This window comes from Syngnathus floridae, chromosome 6, assembly GCF_059516105.1.
Source record: "Syngnathus floridae isolate MCC-2025c chromosome 6, RoL_Sflo_1.0, whole genome shotgun sequence".
Lineage (NCBI taxonomy): Eukaryota > Metazoa > Chordata > Actinopteri > Syngnathiformes > Syngnathidae > Syngnathus > Syngnathus floridae.
In genome coordinates, this window is record NC_142418.1 from 6,223,459 (window position 1) to 6,247,074 (window position 23,616).

Here is a 23,616-nt window from a genome sequence, read left to right on the forward strand (position 1 = left end):
CCCCCCCCCCCCCCCCCCCCCCCCCCCCCCCAAAAAAAAAAGACTGGATCAAATCTGTCCGTCCACTTTTTTTTTTTTTAAACCAAGAGCCTCTTGGCTCACCCAGATTCAATCCGACCTATATTTTGTCCGTGAAAATAGTTTCTGTTAGTCATGATAAGTCCGCCGTTGCCTCTCAGCTCCAAACCTCGTCCGTATTCACAATTAATAAACGCAATTAGCATGTCACATGCGTGCTGCATGTCGCTTTGCTTGCCTTTGGCTTTCCACAGGCCCTTCACCTGTCGCCGCTGGTGTCGTTTATTCTCAACATGCATGTCAGAACACAGCCTGCGAGAGCGCAGCCCCACCAGTTTGTTTATTTGCTGCCGGACGTGGGTGCTGGAAATTAGCACAAGTCAAATCAGATTAATTAATCCCCGGCTCAAACGATTAGTTGAGGAGTCGCGTTGAATTAAAAATCAAATTAGCCTTGGCGCCTGCCGGTAAAGCTGCTGTGATGTCTGCCCGCCAAGCCACGGTGACACACATCCATGGAAGGCTCGTGGCTGTCACTGATGGATGGGCGTCCAGCGGCATGGAGAGCAAAAGTGGGCGCACAAGGACAAACGGTGACTTTGCCACCCCGTGTGGAAAGTTTCTCCTCCAGCTCAAAGTTGGCTGACCTCACATGGTTGCTCTTCCAGAAGCTCCAGTCAGGCCAGCAGCATCAACATGCCTGTTCAGTCACACTTTGTTCATAATGCTGGATTATATAATCAACTCATCTTTATCTTGACCTGCTCCTATTTGATAGTAGACCATTTTCTAGGGGTGTCACTATGGAATATTTTTAGAACCGATTATCCTATCAATTATTCCATCGATTAATCGAATAATAGGATGAAATTTATTTGGATTTAAAATGCAGCATAAACAAATTTACCCATAATTGTTTTTAACCAATTGTTGTTGTTTATTAAATGTCTCAAAAATACAAGCGTAACCACATGAGAGGAATTGATGTACTCTTATTGACCTTTTTGAAGTTGATTCAGTTCCTGGTTCGGTCACTGTTTTCCAAAATAAAATTGTGGATGTTTGGAAATGTATGTGACACAAAAGATAACCAGTCTGCTTTTATACATGACTGCCAAAACCAGAGAATATTTACTATCAAAAGGCTGACATGAGAGAATTTGGACAATTTTAAGATAAACAATTATGATGCCTCAAATATTAAAATAGTTGTCGATTAATTTGATAATCGATTAGTTGTCGATTCATTTCCGACAGCTCCTATATTTTCCATTTCTAATTTTCACTCCACTTATTAATATTGTTGCCATATTTTGCATATTGTGTGCAGTATTTTGAGCAGCTAGAGCTGAGACTTTACTGTCACAGCACACGATAAATTTCCAAATTTCTCCGTGATTAAATATTTTTTATCCTTGCTGGAATATTTTGCTCCCCAAATCTTCAGATGTCAATACTTTAATTACTGTTAATAGCGCAGTGTAAGTAGCAGACTTATGCATCTCCTTGCGAGATCACATAAATATGCATAACATACCATATTTGCATGCGTGTTCGGAAAATGCCATGTGAGATGGATGGTAATGGCTGTGCAGAAAGGTGAAAGTGTCATTCATCAAACAGGGTGCAGCCCCAAAACAACACTTTGTTTCATTCAGAACATTCATTTCAATGATGACACATTATTTCAGGGGGAATATTATTAAGCCTCTCTGTGCTCCATTCATCATTTAGGCTTGTAAGACGTGTAGCTTTTGAAAGAACACGCCGCAGTCTGTTTGGATTGTGTGTCCTTGTGCATTATTGTTGTCCTTGCATAATGTGTGTTTATTGCATTAAAGGAATATTTTTGAATCCTTTTTGGTCTTTAAAGGAAGTTCAGTGGCCATCTCACCCCCAGGTGTCCCTTTTGTCCTATTTTCCCACAATGTGCCCTGTTTGGCTGACCACTGGCATCTTTCACCACCCACAGCTTCTTCCTGGCAACGTCACACCTCGCCACACCAACTCCGAGCCATGAGACTTAAGAAAGGCTGAAAGCGGCCCAACGCACAAAGCCATACGAGTATCACACGGGCTCATTCAGTAGCACAAAGGGGTATGGGGACCCGACTGGAGCTGCCAGAGTTTGTGTGATGTATCATTTATGTCAGCATTGTGTGGAACATTTTGACAGGAGTCTTGCGGCTCCATGTTGGCGGATTCCCATACTTCCGCAGACTTTTTACATATCGAAATGTTCTAACACAGGAGTGTCAAACAAATTTTTTTTGAGGGATGCATTTTACTCAGTTTCCTTTGGAGGGCCATTATGACTGCCAACGCAGATATTATACACAGAGTAGGCTACACAACAAACTGATGAATAACTAGCTTTGAAATCAGATACTAGTAAAAACTGAAAAATATGCATGGTAATAAAATTGCTAGTGAAAAGTGAAGACAATTTGAAATTTCTAAGTGTATTGACACATAAAGTCAATGCACAATTTGTCTTCACGGGTCACATAAAATGATGTGGTGGGCCGTATCTGGCCCCCGGACCATGGATTTGACACCTCTGCTCTAACAGGTTTTCATTTTTGTGTATTAGTGTGTATCCACACTCCTGGTTGCGTTTGTAAGTGTCCCAAGCTGGTTGTTATAACATCAGTGAATGACCTTTTGGGGTATTAGCTCCTAGCCAGATGTTGAATGGTGCTTCCTGTATAATTTACATTTGTGAGTGGTCCCTCTCTCTAACCATGATTTCTAGTGCCAGTGTGTTGGCTCCTCCTGCTCCTACAGTGCGAAAGTTAGTGCCAGGCTGAGCCACCAATCGCCCCTTCTGCTCCACTGGGAGATTCTCACTCCATTTAGTTGACTTGATTTGCGCTTGGCAGTGGAAAGCTTATTAGCTTTGCAAAGTGATATGGGATGGGGCGGGGGTGCTGTGTCATAAAAGACAGATGACAAAGAGGACAAAGGCAGATGTGTGAATTTACTGAAAGTAGTGACACGTTTTTTTTTTTTGGAAGGTCTTCCCATCTTCAAAATGACAATGGGCATTACCTGCAAATTAACTTTGAAAGTCTTTGTGGTGGAAATTAAATTAGAATTGACATATTGTGTAATTACGCATAACCAGGCTGGAAAAAACATGTTAGTCTTCACAAAATGATTCTCATTTGAATGTTTTGCAGTATTCGAGAATTTGCTGGGGACAATGCTGTAGTAAAACTATGATTATAATTGTTTATTTTTTGCACTTTCAGTTCCAATTATTTGAATAGCTAATTTCATATTGTGGTCACATTGGAGGAATATGAGGATCTCTTCTTTTGTATTTTGCAACCAGCGAGCGCACCGCATTTAATAAATAGTAAAGATTGAAGCAGGCTGTAACCATTCCCACAGCGGCGCAGCCCTCCCTCTTGCTCAGCTGTAAAATTACCAACATCAGGTCAAACTCACCTCCTTGCAAAATTAGGCAACGCCCTGTGCATGATTCATGCAGTATTCATTTACTGCGAATTGAATTAACGTCAGCCTTCAATGTTGACAAAACAGAGAAAAATAATCCTTCACCAATCAGTAAACAATCAGTCACCAACTGTCAGCGTCACGGTCATGTGAGAAAAGTTGAAAGAATGCAACATCAGTTGTTTAAATTTGCTACTCTGTTGTTGAAAAGAAGACGGGGATGGTCACAGGGGCTTAGCGCTTTGTTATATATTTGCATTTCACAGTGATGAAAGCGCCCATGTCTTCTTTTTTGCTCATCCCACTATGCCGAGCCAAGAGTGTCGGCTCTCCAAAGCGTATTGTTGGACTGAATCATTTACTGTTTGGATTTCATTGAATAATAGTCATCTTTTCACCCACTCTCTCCTCAACATGAAAGAGAACGAGTTGGGTTATTTGCATTTCATTCCCAAGTGTATTTTTCCAATGGGAATACAAATGTTCTGAGTTTTCCTGGAGTGCATGGGTTTTCCTTTCCATCCTCACCTCATTTCGAAGCAAGTATTTTCTTCTATAATTATTGCAGTGTGTCACAAACTGTTTAAAAGTAAGAAACGTGCACTTGTGTTTCATTGTATGCCTCCAAATATGTTTGTTGATGATAAACATTTGATACTGAAATGCTCAACAATGCAGTGACTTATTTTGACCCCAAATATTTGCACATATTCAGACTTGAGCAACTTTCATAGTGATCAATTCATCCCTCTTTACACAAAAGTGTCATCACATTTAGTGAAAGAATGAATGCAAGGCACACATATGGTGCTCACATTTACAGCATAGCATTATTTAAGTATGTAACTGAGGTCAACATTATTACAGGCTGGAATGATTTTCCTTGAAGTCATTTGTTATGAGCCGCACTAAAACGATTACGCATAATGATTTGCACGGAGTTATAAATCATTCCATGAGCATGATTATGTTCTCTGTGCGTTGAGTTACGACTGAAGGGTGCAACGGGGGAAGGGCTGGGTCGCATGTGCAGGTGATATAGCTCACAGTACATCTTCAGAGTTGCATTTTACGCACGCTATGCCGGCCTCCAAATGATGACCTCGTGTTGTGGGAAGATGATGAATTCCCAGAATTATCACACAATTATCTTCACAGATGAATTATTTACTGCGGCTGCGTATTTAATGCAAGGCTCGGATGTCTCTCTGCCGACACTAGAAAGCCATTTAGTTTCGGTAAAATATTAAAGCACTCTAACTCTGCATAACATAGCATTGATGAATCAGCCAGGATCGCGCCTTTGCCCTCTGAGATATGACAACCACTTACATGATTTAATTTCTTTGGTGCAATCATAGGCGAACATGGACCCTCATGAATAACAGCATTGTTATGTCAGGTGGTGACTCACGGTTAGAATTCAATGAATAAGGAACGGACAAAAAAGAAGTAGGGGAGAAAATGTGGATTATCTGCAGGGTTGAATTATTTGATTTTGTTATCATGTTTGGATATCAGACGATGGAAAAACATCACAATTGAAAAAAATCGTTACAAACCCAGAAAATTCTCGCTGATAAAGGTTAATTTGATTTTACTTACGAGGGATGGTGGAAGTGATGGGGGGGGAATTCCCCCAAAAATCCAGAAATACCCAAAAGTCAATGATCTGATCTGGCCTGGCACCTGAGGGGTCCAAGGATGTTTCAAGGGGGGGGGGGTGGCAATCCCCCTATACTCCCCCCCCCCCTAGCTCCGCCAATGACATAAACTGAGGACAAAATCTAGACACAAAAGAACAACTTCCTTGTAAACCTGATCCCCTTACACTGTTATGAGATATTCCAATTTGAGATCTGCAGAAATGTTTTTCTTCTGCCTTGGATGGAGCTTGTTATACATGTCAACTCTTATTTTGGGCAACTTCCTGTTGGAGGATAACAAATTGAAGTCCTACAGGTGCACTTTGTTTTTGTTTTATCAAAAGTCACAATGAATGTGATGACCATCTTCCCGTGTTTCTTCCAGGTGTGATGCCAGAGCGTCAATTTAGCGGCACCCAGTTTGTCTGTAGTGTGGTGGCCTCCCACGTGAGCCACCAGCCCTCCACCAGTTTCAGCTTTGTCTGGATCGCTCCACCTCCCGGCACCGGCTGCGTCAACTTTTTGTAAGTCACTTTTTGTGTACGGTACTCTTTGTGGTCGTTTGTGTTTTCAATGGCTGAGTGAGCTACGGCTAATGAATCGTCAGGTTTGTCCAGACACGCATATACCAACCAAGACAGGCAGACACGACTATTCATCACTGCTGTGTGGCCTTGCTTTGACCCAGTGGCTATGGGAATATTTTATGGGCTGACAGAACGGGCGTTCTTCCCTCAGTTGAAGTGTTGACTGGATGTTAAGATGGCTTTTCAGTCAGTTGGAGGGCAACAATGACTTACTGTATAAATGTTATAAACAGGGAGGCCCTGCCCAATCATGATTCACCATTTGGCAGCTATATGGTAATTTTACTGTAGAACAGGTATTCACTAAAACTCATGCATTTTGATCCATACATAATTTCAATATCAAATTTAATTAGACTTTTTTTGCTGAAAGAGTGAGTGACTGTTTCACTCTTTAGTGACATTGCTTACTTTTGCCTCATGTTGCTTTTCATGGTAAACAGCGACTTGTATTCCTTTCAAAAGGCATGCTATGAATTTAAGCCACATGCCTTTTGTTTGTCAGAAGCAATTATCTGCTTGTTCTGGAAAATAGGACCAGTCAAGTGCTTTTTGCTAAATGCATTCTATCAAATAACACTTGTTCGGATGAGAGAAATTACATACAGATAGAAATTCAGTGTTTGATGGACACCAAATGCCGTTTAATGCGTGCCTTCATAAACTAGCGCAAGAAATCGTTGCTTCTTTTGAAAAAGGAAAAAAATAAACCAATTGCACATTAGTGTTTCACAAAAGCCTCAATAGAATGAAGTATTTTGGCAGTCAATGCAAAAAGCCCTAATGAATGCAAACTGTCTGACAGAGACTTTAATGGTCAGACTAACTAAAAAGGATTCCGCGGGGGAATTTGGTGAAGCCGAGCTGCTATTTAGACAATATTCACGAACCCAAACAAATTTACTGGATGCCAGCAAACACATTTACTGTTGGGCGCAAGTCAGCTCATTGGGATTGTCTTCGATTGGGTTAGCTCATAGTTGTTAATTTTGTCATGTATTTTTGACAAAAGAGAAAAGAAAAAATATAAATATATATATATAGAAATATACTATAAAACATATAAATATAAAAAATATAGTAACAGCAAAATTAAATATAATTTAAAGAATGTTACAATTTTATAGTCAGGATGAATTCACTGGAGCACCTTGTGCGATACAGACATGAACTAAGAAGAGTTTCACAACTACTGGACAGTCCCCCGCAGTGATATTTGTATTTTTCCGCATGGGATAAAGAATAAATGTACGTCTGTGAGTTTTGTTATATTGTTAGGGTCAAATGTGTACCCATTATGTAAATAAAAGGTCATATAAGGGTTCATTTAAATTCATTGCATCAGTCAAAGGCAGGAAGTTTTTCACATCAGCTCAGACACAGCATCTGGCAGAGCATTGCTGTTTGACAACCTGGGATGAGAATGAGCTCAAATTGTAAAAAAAAAAAAAAAAAAAAGCCTCCGGGTGTAACACAAATTATACTTGATCATGTCCTGCCCTTGCCTGTAGCGCATGGGTTCTGATTGAGTGTCCACGAAGCCTCTGCGAGTGTTTGAATTAAAGCCGCAGACACCCAGTGTCCTTCAAAAGGCCAAAGCCGCTCTGTCGCTGCATTAAAATGTGGCCGCGGAGAAGTTTTATGGCCGATATTGGGGGAAAGGTTGGTAGCAACACATCACTGTGAGGAGCAAGATGGAGTACATGGACATCCAGAAGAACTCATTTTCTATGGGGCTGTAAATTACCTACGGAAGGTAAAGGGAGGCCTTGGAGGAGAGCGGAAAGATGAACAAGGTGTTCCATGCACGACTGGAACTCAAACTTACTTTTTACAACTCAAATATATCTCACAGTTGATTTTAAAGATGGACGCCAGGATGCGAGTCTTGCCTGAGTTTAGAGCACGGACAATAAGAAGTTGTAATCACAGCTGTGACCCACATTTGATTCTTTGTACATGCGTGCGTGGGTCGATATAAAATGACATAAGCTGATACATAACATTTTGATCAATAACCGAATGAGGAATGAATGTATTTGGCCTTTCATTAAAAAGTTAAATGTATTTGGAATCTCATCTATCTGTTGCCCTCCGATGAACACATGACAATACACAGCTTCCGATGTCATTCAAGGGTCAGAGTTCAAACCTCAAACTGAGAGATGACCTTTTGCTCACTTAATTGCTGCTGCTGATAGCACCGTCATTGATTTCCTATGTATTCTAATCCATAACCCAGTCCATATTAACAGCGAATCAGTGGTTAACGAGCTCCCGTCTTCATTAAAACTCCCGGCCTGGGGCCATGTGACAAATCCGCTGAAGACGTTATGCTAACAAATGTGAGTGATGGTTTAGGGAATTAATTAATTAAATATGCAGACAGGAAAAAATACTATTACATATTTACATAGTCTATTTTTAAAATTCTCTTATTTTTTGTTTTTATATTTATTTTCATTTTAGATCTTCCTTCCTTTCCTTTGTTGGCTTTAATGACAAGGAATAAAAGATTAACTCAAACATGATTCCTATAGCATCAATGCATATTATATTTAAATGTGTCTCAATCGTTAAACAGTAAATAGAGTGCTTTGCCTTCACATGATGACAATAGTCTTTAAAATGCTTTAGGAATAAAAGTATTTTAAAAAAAAAGGCAACATTTTGAGTTATTCCTTGGAAGGTCTGAGTCGAGATTTGAACCACTATATTGTCCTTCTTTGACTGTGGCTCATCTTTTGAATTAAATGTCTCAGAAAAAGGATGCAAATTAATCAGCATATGCTCAAAGCAAATTCCTTGGTGCTCACTGAACTGCGGTCTTGTGTCGATGTCTTTCTCGATATACAGTGCTCGTGTCATATGCGAAATATAATATGAAGGAAATTCAATTTTATTAGACCTCGGGGGATTTCTGTTTTCCTAAGAGACTGACCCATGACCTGAGTAATTGTACACTTCCATAGATCCCTGCATATAACATCCAAGTGTTGCCATCAATACTGTTGCAAAGCGTCCTCATCTCATCGAGCGACATAACAAAACCTCGCCTTGGGGGTCGTGTGCCCACCTGCTGAGAACTATGAATTCCAGATGAAATAGAGCATGGGGAACCCGGCTTCATTTTGAAAGCAACAAAGTGACACGTTCCTCAGGGGAGAGAAGTCGGCTCCACTTGAATTTTGTGTGAAACGATTCGTTCCCGTTAAATGTTTTCGAGTGACAACATCTATAGCATTTGAAACAACTGCTCTTGTTGATTGTTTTTTCTTCACCCCACTTGTCCTAACCTGACCTTCAAGGATGCGAAAGATGAACCTTTTTTCTTCCACCTTTCCCCCAATTATTACTCAGTCGGGAATGCTTTTTGCATCCTCCTTGGAGCTGTAAGTTTCTATTAGCTGTGTTAACAAGCAAGTAATGTGCCAAATAGCTTCCAAACCTCCTCCTCTGTTGAGCTCCATTACACTTACATGAGCTCCAGGAGTCTTTTCTCAATTAATTTAGTGGCATCGGGAAGAGGGGCTGAATCGGGCGCCACTGCTGCCGCCTGCTGCATCTTCTCAAGGATGTCCAACTATGCTGATTGTGATGAAATGACAGAAAACAGGCTGCAAATTTTAAGTGACTGGTGTGTTATAAGTTAAAATGGCTTTTAAGATACACAAATACTCACTCATGTAATTCTGACTAAGAACTGCTGTCCATTTTGGGCTTTGACCTATTTCTGATGGACCTGGATTAAAACACACCTCCAGTCCAATACAATCCGAAGTTTCAATATAATAATAAAATATCTTTTGTGCTCCATATGATTCCACTCCCTTGTTTCGTTTTGGTGCCACAATCACAGCTGGTTTCCAGCGCCAGAGATAAATCAACCATCGCTGTTATGCATCAGTAGGGTCCAAATGCACTCAGTTCATTTTTTTAACTGCCATAGCTCGTAACTGTTGTGAAAACGTGAATTTTGTGTTGCCCAAAATGTTCATTTCAAGCGATTTGCATGAAAATGTTTACCTGCATGTGCGGTTTCAGAATAATGCGGCTGGAGTAGGCACACTGCATGTGTGTGTCTGTCAAATGTGTGAGTGTGCAGCGGACAAAGTGGTTCCTAGGGGATGCTTATGGCCGACAGCAACATGTAATCTAACATGGAAGACATGCTTCGTAATTACCCATTCCAGGCCCTTTTGGGAGCTCCTTGAGTGACAGGCTGTCCATCTGCATACATGTTAAAATTCATATTGGCCGTGGAGCCTGTGTATGTGTGCATGTGTGTGTCCGTTAACTCCCAGCTGCATATTTGACAGCGGTCGATGGAAACACGATCTGTTCTCTCTCAACAAACTTCAAGCTCCTTTGTTAGCCTTTCCCCCCTCAAATATTCCATGTTTCCTCTTCACCCCCGTCTCCCTTTTCATCTCCATGAATCTCTTTTAGTGTAATGAGAGAGGAGAGGATGACACTTATTTTCACAAGATGAATGATGCCCCCTGTCTGAGGATGAAAAGGAAGCATTTAGGCCCCTAATTGCTTTTTTTCTCCCCTGCAAAAGTCCAATTAACATTTAAATGTTCAATAAATGTGTGCGTGTGTGTGTGTGTGTGTGTGTGTGTGTGTGTGTGTGTGTGTGTGTGTGTGTGTGTGTGTGTGTGCGTGTGCGTGTAATTAGGGACACACACACCACAAGGGCCCGCTGGAGTGTGATAGCAGGGCAGACGCCAGTGTCACACGGAAACATTTGTTGACAAAATGTGCTCCCTTTTAGTATCACTTTAATAAAACAATGACGTTAATTCCTTGTTCCACTTTAATGAATATAAATCCAACACATATGGTTGGGTATGGTTCAACTAGCCAGTGTTGGTCTTGTCTAAGGAAGCACACTGCATTGAATACACTGATTAGCATTAGCTTCTAAAAATTAGTATTTACGTGATTACTCTGGGAATTCGTGTTTGCAGATAAATACACACACAAACAGTTTAATATGTGCAGAAGTAAGTAATTAAATTCTGACGGTGACCATGTGACAAACTGTCTCATTTGATGTGCAAAATTCATATTGCGTGCTAATTGAAAGTAAAATGAATGATTCTCTTCTCTTCACTGAGCAATCAAACTTATTTTTAGTTCAAAGTCGTCCCACACCAAACTTATGAGCTTTCACATTTAGCCAATGTGTGTTTAGTAAATATTTAACAGGCTTGTTCCTACATGGCAACCGACTGTTGGAAATGCAACATCTTTTATTCATAGATACCAAACTCAAATTAGTTCTCAACCAATTCTGAAATATGAATATAATTAAGTATGCTCCCCTCCCCTTCCTCCCTTCAGCTCTGCAGTTGCACAAGCGCTATTACTAAATAATGAGGGTTGCATTCATTATTCATGAGAGAAGACAAACGTAGCCATAAAAGGTCCGCCCTCGCGCAGGGGTAGTTGTACGTGTTGCAAAATTCAATTGAATGAAAAAGGAGCATTAACTAAATTTAGCTGGATATCAATGAGTCTTGTTTGGCAGCTGAGTAACCAATGTATGTAAAAGAAAACACAATTTAGTCAAATTTATGAAACAAATGCCACTGACAGTTGCAATAAAGGAGAAAAACAGGAAAAACTTCTTTAAATGATATTAAGTGGCTTCTGTGCATTATAGCATCTAGTGAAGACGCATGTATGTAAAAAAGATCTTTACATCTTGATATAAATAATGCATTTAATGTTTAAAGGAGGGGGGGTGTATAGTATTTTATTCCATCCATTCGGCACACTACAATCAGTCTTCTCTGTCATGCAACCATTTAGCAGTGAGACGCTGGAAATCATATCTTATCTTCTGCGCATAATTGTATTTAAGCATAACAAAGCTATTGGAATTACGTAATAGTTAAAAATGCATAACAGCACATTTGTATGAGACCATGTTGTAACGTCATACCTTTTTTGTTTTAGTCTTTTATTTATTTATTTTTTAACAAAATGACAAATTGACTTGTTTGAAGTCAATGAACTCCTCTAACTTTTTCTTTCCCAATCTTTTAGAGCGACGGCCACACACCGAGGACAGATCCTTTTCAAAGATGCTCTGGCTCAGCAATTGTGTGAACAGGGAGGTGAGTACATACAGACACACACGCACGCACGCACGCACGCACGCACGCACGCACGCACGCACGCACACACACACACACACACACACACACACACACACAAGGTGCGATTATGACTCAAGGTCGGTTCATTTTAAAATGAAACAATACGTCGCTGTCAAGTGAAAAAACACAGGTCCACTTTTGTCATTCAAAAATACATGTAATCCCATTGACGTCAAAATTTAAAAAAGATTTAGAGATTCCGCTTCTTCATTCCAGTGGCATAGCAGTTCAACAAGACAGTTAGGAAGCTGAAGAAAGTCGGAGGCCCTATATTGCAGGCTTAATTTCAGCTTATGCTCAAGTCAGTTTTTTAACCCTCTCTCTTGTTCTCGCTTGCTGTCAGAGATTTATACTTGATGGCAAACGCTGCTTATACCCGCTTTCTGTGACAGCCTTAAGTAGCAATTGACAGACAGCGCAGTCCAATTTTGCATTCCGTGTGAGTGTAATTGCTTGTTTACAGAAAAGAAGCCCCTTGCTTACTTGCGGACTCCTCCTCATAAAAAAATAATATGAAAGATGCAGTCATTTCACTCTTTAGGACTTTTTCTTAACGGGTTGGGGTGGTAAATGCAGATATGTTCTCTAAATGAGATAAAAATATGAATAAATCTGACGCCAGGTTTTAATAGGAAGACCACATAAATGTGCATTGATGTACGTCACCCTGTTGCCAAGGTTTTCCACATATGAGAGCCATTGTTGATCTAATTTTTTGCTTTGTTTTGTGAGCAAAAAGTGGCGTTCAAAGCGCTGTATGATGTCGGTGAACTTAACTCGCGTGACAAAAAACAGCAGTTTTGCGTATATGAAGCAATTCTTCAAAAAAGAGATCTAAGTTTTTTAATTGTTGAAGTTAACTGTCAGAGTAACAGTAGGGAATTATGTATGTGTATATTTAAAACAGCCACAAACAAAAGTCTTTTATAAAAAAATATAGCTTTAAAAACATGCTACATATGACCCATGACAAATAATTACCAGTACATGTCATAATATAAAAAAAAATACCCGCCCAAAAAAAACACCTGTCCAATCTAAAAATATATTAAAAATAAAATAAACAAACTCAAAGCCTGAATAATCATGATTTGTATCAACTGTGGCTATCACAGACTATTTAAAGCAAAGAGAAAAAGTGTAGTGATGAACATAGAACCAGTTTTAGACTTGTATGGCAGTTGGGAATCATAAAATGTTACTTAAAACATCACCTGTTGAGTTTTATGCTAATATGACAATTGGTTGACATACATTCTAATCGGAAAAATGAGTTTTTTATTGCAACAAATTGGAGGTCATCCTACAACACGGAAACGGATTGTGTCTGACTCTTGGAGGTCACTTTAGTGCCAAGGCCGGCAGCATCCTACAAACGAAAAGCAGAGTGGACAAGCTGCAAAGATTTAAACCTCAAGGTCTGTGCACCAAGCAGGATGAGCTGTAGCAAACAAATCCAAGTGTGACACTAATAAAACGGAGGAGGCGGGGCATGAAGGAGGACTGTGGAGCTGGAAATGACAGCTAACAGTGATGACAGCTTTTCTCAACAGAAAAGATGAGCAGGTGAGCCTCTCAGTCCTGACAGAATCATTTTTTCAAGCACTTTGACAGTATGTGGTTGAACAGTGTGGTGTGCTCGGAGTCAAAAGTTACTTGAAATCTCAAGATTAACATTCAAAGTGCTATCATTATTTAAAGAAATTAAAAAAAAAAGATACCAGGCCAACCCGAGCCTCTTCATACTCTTAAGACTGACGCTTTGAAGAGACGCAGAAATGAAAGCTATCTAAAGCAGAGTTATGATCCTTGGAGGAGGGAGAAAGAAAAGTGAAAAGAAAAGTTTTAAGGAGTCTGCCCTTAGAGGTAATTAGCCAGGGTGATGACTTAAAGATTATAAATGTAGATTACACAAACACACACACGCGCACACACACGCAAACACACACACGCAAACACACACAAACAGTGGTTGCCTGCCTTGAGCCAGCATGCCGTCCATCAGCTCCACCTCCTGACAGCAGGCCCAGCGTTACCGGCGTTCTGCCCGGCGTTGTTGGTTCCTCATTTCCAGTAGGGAAATAAATCTGCTCTTTATGAGCCCGGACCAGTACACTGCAACCCAGATGGATTATCACAGGGATTTATAACTCATAGAGGCCATTGCTTCCTGAGGGACGCTTGATCACAGTGCAAAGGAGAAGTGATGGAAGGTCTTGTCTCTCTCGTCACCTCACTTATACCCGCTTTGCGTGTTCACCTTCAGGAAAACTAAAATGACTCTTGTTTACTTTTTGCGAATGCAAACTTTTTCAACTTAACACCCAAATTGCAAATTTGCTCCCTCCTGAGAACTCAAATCCTCTCTCTTTAAATTTTATGTTGAAAAGCTTTCAATTTAGAACCTTCCAATGCAAAACTGTAAGTTAACTAAGCATGCTATCTTGTGCTATATTTGACTTCAAACTGTCATATGACAACTGTAAACCAAGGACCCCCGATAATTATTACACCACCCCACTATTACACTTTTACTCTCAACCAACCTGGAGGGCAGCCACGTCAAGAGTTATGGAATACGTAGATGGAATGAAGCAGCAGCCATCAGCAGTTCTATTCTTATCTCACTCTGGAGAGCTTTATAGGCATATGATACTCCAGCAACAGAGGGTGCTGCACCCACTCGAGCCACTCGACACAAAAAACTCATTTTGTCCCAGAGTAGCAATAATTCTTTACTTTATTGGCTGCTATGAATTGGAAAACACAAGTTCAGACAAGGGTTTCTTTCTGTAAGGGTTTTCACCCCATGCACTTCGTTTCTTTGGAATAGTGAAATGTGGATGAGGATCTTTTGTAGTTAATATTGTTTTGACTTGGCTGAAATAGAGCTGGTGTACAATTGTCATTTTTGGCCGAAACTCACAAAAGACACCTGGCAGCGGTGGGATTCGAACCCACGCCCCCGAAGAGACTGGAGCCTTAATCCAGCGCCTTAGACCGCTCGGCCACGCTACCTGTATAGCAGTTGGTCGCTAAATTGTTACGCAACATTACAACCAGTCCAATGGACCTTTGTTTCCAACTTCACTTCGTAAAACCCCTATTATAGAAAATAAGGCTTGAACTGTTTAACATTAGCGTCTTCTTACCGACCTCGACTCACCTATCTGATTAGTGTAATGATGCCAATTTGAAAGCTACACAGTGGTCCTGCTTTTAACAGAGTGGGGTGGAGTGGTTGCAATACAGGCCCTTGAGAATGCTCTCATCCCAGAATTTCATTGAAGCTAAAACAACAGCATCCTGAGTCCCGGGGAGAGCATAATTGCGACCGCCAGTTAGTGAGACTTCAAACGAGGGCTCGCTTTGTTGAGGATGTGAGTCAGACAAAGTTTAAAAGCGAAAACTGGAGAGGGGGACGAGCAGGCCCGATGGCATTTACGGAGTGGCGAGGAAAAAGCCAAGAGAGAAGGGAGATTAAAATGAGGATCAGACCGAAAGAGGAAGATTTAATATGACCCTGCTTCATTTTGCCAAAGCTTATGCTCGTTTCAGTCATTCAAACTGCCCAAAAATACTCATCAGCATTACTCCACTTTTAGTACTGCTGCAACATTAAATTCTTCGAATTTGCCTTTCCTTTTTATGCATGCTTATGCATGAATTCAGCATAAAAAAGGCTGTAAGGATTGTGTGTGTCGTCGCGTATGCATGCTCAATTATAAACCCTGACTTGGAAGATACAGGCATTAGCAAAGATGAGCTGCTAATAGAGGAGGCAGTAATTGAAGTCTTTAAGGAAGTGAGAAAGGATTAATTCCAGTCAAATGTGCAACGCTGTCTGGTCTGAGTGTGAAGCGGCTCTGCAAGGGAGAGCTTGGTGAAGCATGGAGAGAGAAAACAGTAAATGAGTCCATTTTTTGAAGAAAGAATGGATTACCCACTCACACCAAAAAAAGAAAAGAAAACCTTTCTTTGCAGCCAAGTGGATTCAGTCACAAGGCAATTTAGAAGCAAGAGAGCAAACATGCTTTGAGTGGATGGATTAGTTGGAATGTCACTTTGCATGCTTTTGTGAACTGTTTACAAAACTATTTATTCACTTAGAACATTTGAGGAAGGACGTAAACAAGGCGGACAAAGAATGCACGGCTTGCATGTATCAGGAATCCTATGTAGCTGTTTAGAATTAGGAGACTTTGCGGGATTAGAAGTGGAGAACAAGAAGTGCTTCGCGACCACTTTGATCTGCTTTTAATGGGCTTCGTTGGAGAGAGCACGCTGTCACCCAGAAGCTGTGCAGCATTGACTGCATCAAACTTTGGCACAACTGGGTGGTTTTGTAACCTCTTTTATAATTGGCTTTAAGAATTGCAAACAAAAATCAGGTTTGTCTCACTCATTTTTGACTCAGTCGATTATGACCACGAAGCACTTTTTTTTTTTAGATCCCACAGTTGCCTCTCATGTGTTTTATCAGATGGGTAGGCTCATCCTGGATTGAAAATATCAAGGCAGATTATCTTCAAGAGAAAGCTCAATGAAAGTTCAATGAGGTCACCAACACCCTCACGCTTGAAAGTTACAGAGATCTTACTTCATACTGCAGACGCCTCCTGGGAGGACGGCGGTTTAATTGACAGTGAACCGTTAATCATGGCCGCCCGGCCCTTCATGACTGAAAGGAATTAACATCAGCGGCCAGGAGAGCGCAGCTGCGGCCGGCCAGGACACCACCAAAGTTTGTTCTGCCACCGCATGATTGACGACGAGGCCCACAAAAATGTCCGCACTTAGTCACTGCTTGTACACACAGAGAATGTTTGCCTGAGCGTGAAGCACTTCCAGGACGATTGTTGAGTAACTCCTAGTCGGGGGCGTAACAGCATATTAAATACATATATCATAAGTACATTTATTGTATCCCGCCGCGGTAAACCTGGAAGATACCATAGTTCATAGCTGTCATCCATCTGGATTTTTTGCATGTGTGGAGCATCGGTCACAGTTTGATTTGGATCAGGTTCAAACTTTGCCGCAGTGCTTCAACAGTCCAGCTTCAGTTTTGATCAAGTTATGACATTTTGTTTTCCTCACTGACATTGAGAATATTTCACTTGGACTGCGAGTAGAGCTGTGGCATCATGCGTACTCATTACAAATGCAGAGTGGGCTAGCATGTTGTTGCTAATGGCTGAGCTGTTCTTATTTTCATGAATAGGCCTCTGCAAATAGAATCAGCTGTTATAAAAGTAAAAACAAATATTATTATCGTTTTAGTATGTGGACTAACATCTCTCCAATGACGTGGTCCAGAGTAGGATTGAAACTGTAACCCTCCAGTTCCAAAGTCTTTACAAATAACCTAAAGCCTCCCTAGTGGGTGAAAGGATAAAATGTACCATTTGCCCAGGAATGTTTATTTCTGATGTTTGACTCGTGTTTCTTTCTGTTTCAGCTCCAACAGAGTCGCCACTGAGACCAAGTCTATGTGAGTCTGCATTTAAGCACGCGGTTTTTCTTGTACAAACAGCGTTTAACGTTGAGCAAATGTGTGTGTGTAGTGGAGGTCCACGCTAACCACGCTGTGCTACGTGACGACTTTGACTCAAACCTGCAAGGCGAGCTGGACCAGACCATCTGGTATGTAGCTGGACCAATCTTTAAATTGATGAACTTTCTTGATGGTGTTCTTGCCTTTGTCATATTGTCAGGTCCGGGTGCACAAACTGTGAGCTGGGCGAACAATGTGGGGTTCTGATGCACGGAAGAGCGGTGACCTTTTGTGAACCCCTTGGAGAGCGAGAGTTGGTAAGTAACATAAGTCAACACGACTACAGTTTTGGTATTTAAATTCATGGGGGTTTTTTTGGGTGGTGCAGTCCTCTCCAAAGAAAATAACATTCTCAAAATTGTTATTTCTTATTTGACAGTGATGCTATCATGTCCATTCTCTCTCTATGTTCTATAGACAACTGTTCCTCTCAACACCAGCACAGCATCCGTCCTTCAGTTTGCCCTGGGTGAGTATTAAATACAATCAGGGATTCCGCTAAGGTTGTCGCCTCTGTAAAAACACAAAAAAAAATCCACTTCGTCCATCACTACTTCCGTGTCACAAACTAAAGACATTTTGTATTGAGCAAGCTTTTGTCCAAATCCTTTCAACATTGTTCAAACAGCAAAGACACTGCAAACTAGAAGTTCCTGTGTAGCTCCAGGTGATAGACATCTTTTACGCTCACCTATCAGTCGGCGGGCTTGTACACAATCCAATTCTGCTCATCTCTGGTCCGCTTCACTTATGAATCTTTTACACGAGGCACCCAGTCAGCCATGGTAGAGTTTTTAGAGATGTTCTATTTTTCATGACCATTATATGCATCCGAAGGTTCTCGTGGGAAGACGCCGCTGAAACGCACCATTCCCATTTTGTTCTTCCTCTTTGTGTTATTGTCATATTTACTTGCATTTTGTCATACATGTGCGTTTAAGATGTGCAGTTAAGTGGCGACTGCTTCATGCTTGCTTGTATCCAAGCAGGGAGGCAGCAGTACAGTACATTTAGAGGTTTACAAAACATCATGGGGAATAAACAGTGCCTGGTCCATTAACGACCTTTGAACCCACTGTATCCCAAAGCATCTGCGCAAACACATTACAGACGCACAGTGGTCTCACATGAGGAAGAATTTTACCAGACAGAAAGACGCAAAGTCATTTAAGTGGGCGGCCTCAAGAAAGACACTTATTCTTGTTTTCGGAATAATTCTTCTCAATCGTAAATAATTCGTATTTGTGTTTCAAGAACATTCAGACAAGAATTTACAAGCTGTCATGAAATATTTCACCACACCCCAATCCGGTCCTTCAATGCTATTTTCATCATGACACCATCTGACATTATTCCCAACCCGGCCAAATGTAAAAACCATACAAAGGATTCAAAAGTTATATCTTCCTCCAAAATATACATTTACCCAGAAGTCATTCAGAATTCATTATTTGTCTTTTGCGTTGGGCAGGTTCAGGCTCCTGTCGTTTCAGTTACTCCGACCCCAGCATCATCGTGTCATACAGCCTCAGTGGAAATCCCAACAACTCTGACTGGATCACGCTAGAGAAGATCAGGTCCCTCTCAATCCCTCTTTCAAAACTTAAGATCGGAATTTGCAACACAACTCTATCAAATCCTCTAATCTGTGCACTTCTAGAGCTCCTACCAACAGCAGCACTTTTATCCACCTCCTTCCAATGCCGGCGAGGTCCAGGGCCGAGAATGTTCATCTCCGCTGGTCTCAGGAAGCACCTGAAGGCCTAGAAGGCTACGAGTCTTGCTGGGGGGTGGACAACGTACTGCTGCTCAACGCTGCTCATAAAGCTCCTCTGATGGAGGACAACCTGGATCCTCCGGATACTGCCAACTGGCTTTTTTTCCCCGGCGCTACAGTCAAGGTATGCCAACATGAATGGAGGCTCTGCATCACTTTCTAATAACACTCTGTTTTATAGCATGCTTGTCAGTCCGAAGGCAACTCTCTGTATTTCCATGGCGGGGAAGCACTCGGTCACAACTTCGCCTCTAGCAGAGATATCGATCTGCACCGTGAGGAGGGAAGAAGTTACTGGGAGGAGGACTTTGAGAGCCCACCCTCAAAGTATGTTGCCGCCAGACACTGTGAAGCCAGAAAAAAAAAAGTTGCTGTAGTACACACCTAGGTTCTTCACATTCTATTAATTTGTACCGCTAAACTTGAATTTACTTTATGAGAGAATCTGTTAACACAGTACAAGAGCAACCAAGTGGCTTTGAGTAGAGTTACTCTGATAACTTTTGGCTGTACTGAGTTTAATCTAACTGTGCCGCTTAGTGGGAAGTACAAATGTGGGACATTATGGAATTTCCCAGTGGGGGACAAATCAAATATTTTATCTTATCTGAGTTAGTTCTGTATGAAAGCCACTAAAGTACTGTATCTGATGTGACACTTTATTTTTACCCCGCTAAACCACCTAGGAGCTTTCGAATTAATCTTAAAAAGCCGAGGAGCACTGAAGGAGGATCAGTCCTGCTCTCCCGGTTTTATTCCAGCTCGGAACCTTTGTCGCTCCTTCGGATAAAAAGAACCGAGATTCAAAAAGCATTCCGCTTATGACCCCATTGTGTTTGATTAAAATCACACCAATCTCTATGGGAAGTACGATGAGTTTTAGCTGACTGAAAAAAAGTCTGGATAAAAAGGATGCCTTATGCACATGCACCTGTCACGTAAAATGACATGCAGGTATACGCCACGCCGCCGACTGCTTCACAGACAGCAGTCCATCTGTTCACAGTGAGACGCGTTGTTGTGCGTGGCATAGCACAACAAGCAGCCGTCATCGGACAAAAGACGAGAGCAAAAAATAGAGATGACAGATGTGTCACTCGCGGGCAGTAATGATCCACCTATGCATTGTTTCTACCAATGAGGCAAGCGTGACACAAGTGTGGCTTTCCATTGTCAAGCTGCGTGCCATCATGCCACACAGCGGGCCTGTCACACCCCTCGGTCTTCTACGTAGACGCAATTTTTCTGGTAATGATACCAACCACCAATATTGACAACAACACACACCGACCTGCTGGATTTTTTCTCGTAAAGGGATAAGGACACCCAGGAGAGAGTTGACAGTGTGTTAAACTCTGTCAGTGCTAATGAGGAACTTCTCTCCACTCAGCACAAAAGAAGCTTCATGGATTCTTTTGGTTTCCCTCAGCTGGGACATACAAGGTGCTGTGTACGGGACCCAGTGCGGTGAAATTGAGTCGGGCACGGCGCTGGTGTTTGAGATGGACGGTCGGAGGCGAGTGTGCACACCCTACATCGACACCACCTCCTACGGAAACCTTCGCTTTCACTTCTCTATGGGTACTGAAAATCAAAATCATATCTTTTTCTCATGCTCCATACAGATGAGTGAAAGTCGCCCTCTTTTGCAGGTGGTGGTGAATGTGACCCCGGCGAGTCACACGATCACAATGTAATTCTGTTTGGAAGATCGGAAGGCAGGAGAGAACGTGTCATCCTCGACACTCTTCCCTATTCTTCTTACCGGGTGAGATTAGATTCTAAAAATATTCTAGCTTCTGATAAGCAGGTCATTTTATTTTCTGCTATGTAAGTTTGCAACCCTGCCACTTCCTGGCTTTTAGCATGGACGATTACTTTTAAATTTCAATTTAATTTATTTGTTGGAGAAGGTGCTTGTAATATCTGTTAAAATTAAATAAAAATTGCTCATTTGAAAATACACATATAGGAACAGGAAGGAGTGTTTTAATGGGCCCCATAAAGTGAGGTGGCTGACCAGATGTGGCCCCCAGGCCTCGGGTTTGACACCCATGCAGCAGAAAAACTGGATCTGCATAAACTTCACCATAATTTTATCGACTGAGTGCCCACATTATGATTGATGTTTAAGTCTTGGCTGCATTTAGGCCCGGAAGTCGTCATCCTCAACTTTCCAAATTGTTTTTCCTAGCAAGACAAATTCTTCTCAAACCACATTTGTAACCTTCATCCAATCTTTGTCTTCCCTCTTAGACACCTGCTGTGGTTTCAGTGGCGCTGACCTCTGAGTTGCAAACACCAGTCACCCAGTTCTGCCTGGAGCAGCACTCACACGGCGGCGCCAACCGCCACGTGTGGGCCGTCGACTTTATGCAGCTGCTACCCGTGGTGCCTGGCACGCACACACACGTCGTTCAGTTCTCCATTAACCTTGGCTGCGGTTCTTACCAGCCTGCCAACAGGTGAGGCCTGTTTGAAAAATACAGTAAGCAAATGCACTGGATGTAAAAGTTGAAGTACAACTGAATTGTACTGTGATTTGCAATTTTGCAAAATACTTGGTTGAAATAGAAATGGTCAAGATATAAATGGAAAACTGGAGATATTCATGACATAACTATTATTTCTACTTTTTCAGTGTCAGCCTGGAGTTTTCCACCAATGGCGGTCGTTCCTGGTCTTTGCTCCACACTGAGTGTCTCCCAGAGCTTTGTGCAGGACCCCATGTAGCTCACAGTACCATCTACTCCTCTGAGAACTACAGCGGGTAGGAGTTGAATGAGACACCAAGACCCCATGATCATGACAATGCATCGCTTTGAACCTTGTTTGGCATTTCTGCAGATGGACCAGGATTTCAATCCCTCTGCCCAATGCTGCCCTGACCGAGACCACGCGATTTCGCTGGAAACAGTCTGGCACCGGATTGGGCAACATGTGGGCCATTGACAACGGTCAGAATAAAATCTAGATATTCAGTCATGTCATCTAGATTTTACGAACACACCTTTCAATTTCCATGTGTGTTCTTCAGTTTATATTGGTCCAGCCTGCCTGCGCTTCTGCTCTGGAAGAGGACATTGTTCCCGCACAGGCTGCAAGTAAGATCTTGCACAAACACTACCAAATGCGCCATCCCATCACTTATTTCCTTCCCTTCCCTCACTTTCAGATGTGACCCAGGCTTCAGCGGTCCAGCCTGCGAGCTCGCCTCCCAGACCTTCCCGGCATTCCTATCCGAGAGTTTCTCCAGCCCACGCCTTTCCTCCTACCATAGCTTCTCCTCCCTCCGTGGAGCGGAGGTGAGCTTTAGCTGCGGGGTTCTGGCAAGCGGGAAAGCACTTGTCTTCAACAGGGACAGCAGGAGGCACCTCGTCACCGCGCCGCTGGACAGCTCCCAGGCCAGGTAACTGATGATGTGACTCTCAAGATTGCAGCAAGCTCCTCCAAGGCTGAACAATTCTTGTGTACCAGCGCTATAGGAGACCTAATTTCTCAGCTGTCTTCCTTTGTGATTGATCCAACAGATGTTCCGGCTATTCAGCATCCGTACTCCTGTCACGCCCTCTTTCAATCATATTTAATGTGCTCAGTGGAGGATGGGGGAAAAAAAATTGTGATTATAGACTGGACCACCGATGAGCGGTGGCAGGAGGGATGCGAGACTATTTGATAGATTGATGACACCCGTTGCGGCTCTATTGTGTGCCACCCGATTGACGATTTTAATGCCACTTTTGTGACTCGCTGATTAAGCATCTGGCTAAAAGTAGAATCAACTCTGCTAATGAAAGTCCGGATCAACCAAGGACAGAGAGGTGGAGGTCTACTCTGTCGGCTTCAAACTGAAGATTAGATATTATCGTAAATATAACCCAATAGCAGGATGATGATGTCTGCTGAAAATTGGAACTCGAGCCTCACATAAATATACACACACGCACTCATATGAACTTGCTCACTTTATATCACTCTTCCCTATCGCCCCTTTAATTTAGTCCTCATTTATTTAATCATCTCATCCATCATTCCGATGCGCCATACAGGCTCTGACTTTGTGTTTATGTAACCTTCTTCTCCTCCCTACACACATACCGTTCCATCTCTAACACCTTTTTCCTTTCCTGCCATCTATCAACCTGCCTGATGTATTTTTTTTTTCCATTTGTCCAGATACCTCCAGTTCACCCTCCGACTGGGCAGCCGGAGTACCCTGAGCTCCTGCCCTGCTCCAGACCAGGCAGGAGAGGGTGTGCTGTTGCATTACTCCACGGACAACGGCATAACCTGGACTCTGTTGCAGCACTACGCTTACCAAGGGTTCCACGAGCCAAGGTTTGTGTGTTTAGGATTCCGATGGGATGCTAAGACTCGAACCACAAATATACACGGAATA

General features: G+C 42.0%; 1 protein-coding gene and 1 non-coding gene across 5 annotated transcripts in view; one reads left to right on the plus strand and one right to left on the minus strand.

The window, feature by feature from the left end:
• reln (reelin) overlaps positions 1-23,616 on the plus strand; it is a 60,817-nt gene that overhangs the window by 18,138 nt on the left and 19,063 nt on the right. For all 4 annotated transcript variants that reach the window (XM_088379133.1, XM_088379135.1, XM_088379134.1 and 1 more), the window contains exons 3-19: positions 5,512-5,650; positions 11,771-11,841; positions 17,345-17,377; positions 17,451-17,529; positions 17,601-17,697; positions 17,858-17,909; positions 18,912-19,017; positions 19,101-19,341; positions 19,399-19,544; positions 20,647-20,798; positions 20,870-20,985; positions 21,474-21,682; positions 21,859-21,987; positions 22,065-22,174; positions 22,255-22,321; positions 22,393-22,626; positions 23,394-23,555. In XM_088379133.1, the coding sequence (XP_088235259.1) occupies positions 5,512-5,650; positions 11,771-11,841; positions 17,345-17,377; positions 17,451-17,529; positions 17,601-17,697; positions 17,858-17,909; positions 18,912-19,017; positions 19,101-19,341; positions 19,399-19,544; positions 20,647-20,798; positions 20,870-20,985; positions 21,474-21,682; positions 21,859-21,987; positions 22,065-22,174; positions 22,255-22,321; positions 22,393-22,626; positions 23,394-23,555 (2,143 nt within the window). The remainder of the gene's footprint in view (positions 1-5,511; positions 5,651-11,770; positions 11,842-17,344; positions 17,378-17,450; positions 17,530-17,600; positions 17,698-17,857; positions 17,910-18,911; positions 19,018-19,100; positions 19,342-19,398; positions 19,545-20,646; positions 20,799-20,869; positions 20,986-21,473; positions 21,683-21,858; positions 21,988-22,064; positions 22,175-22,254; positions 22,322-22,392; positions 22,627-23,393; positions 23,556-23,616) is intronic.
• trnal-aag (transfer RNA leucine (anticodon AAG)) lies at positions 14,820-14,901 on the minus strand. Its single transcript has one exon. It is a non-coding gene; the product is annotated as a tRNA-Leu (tRNA).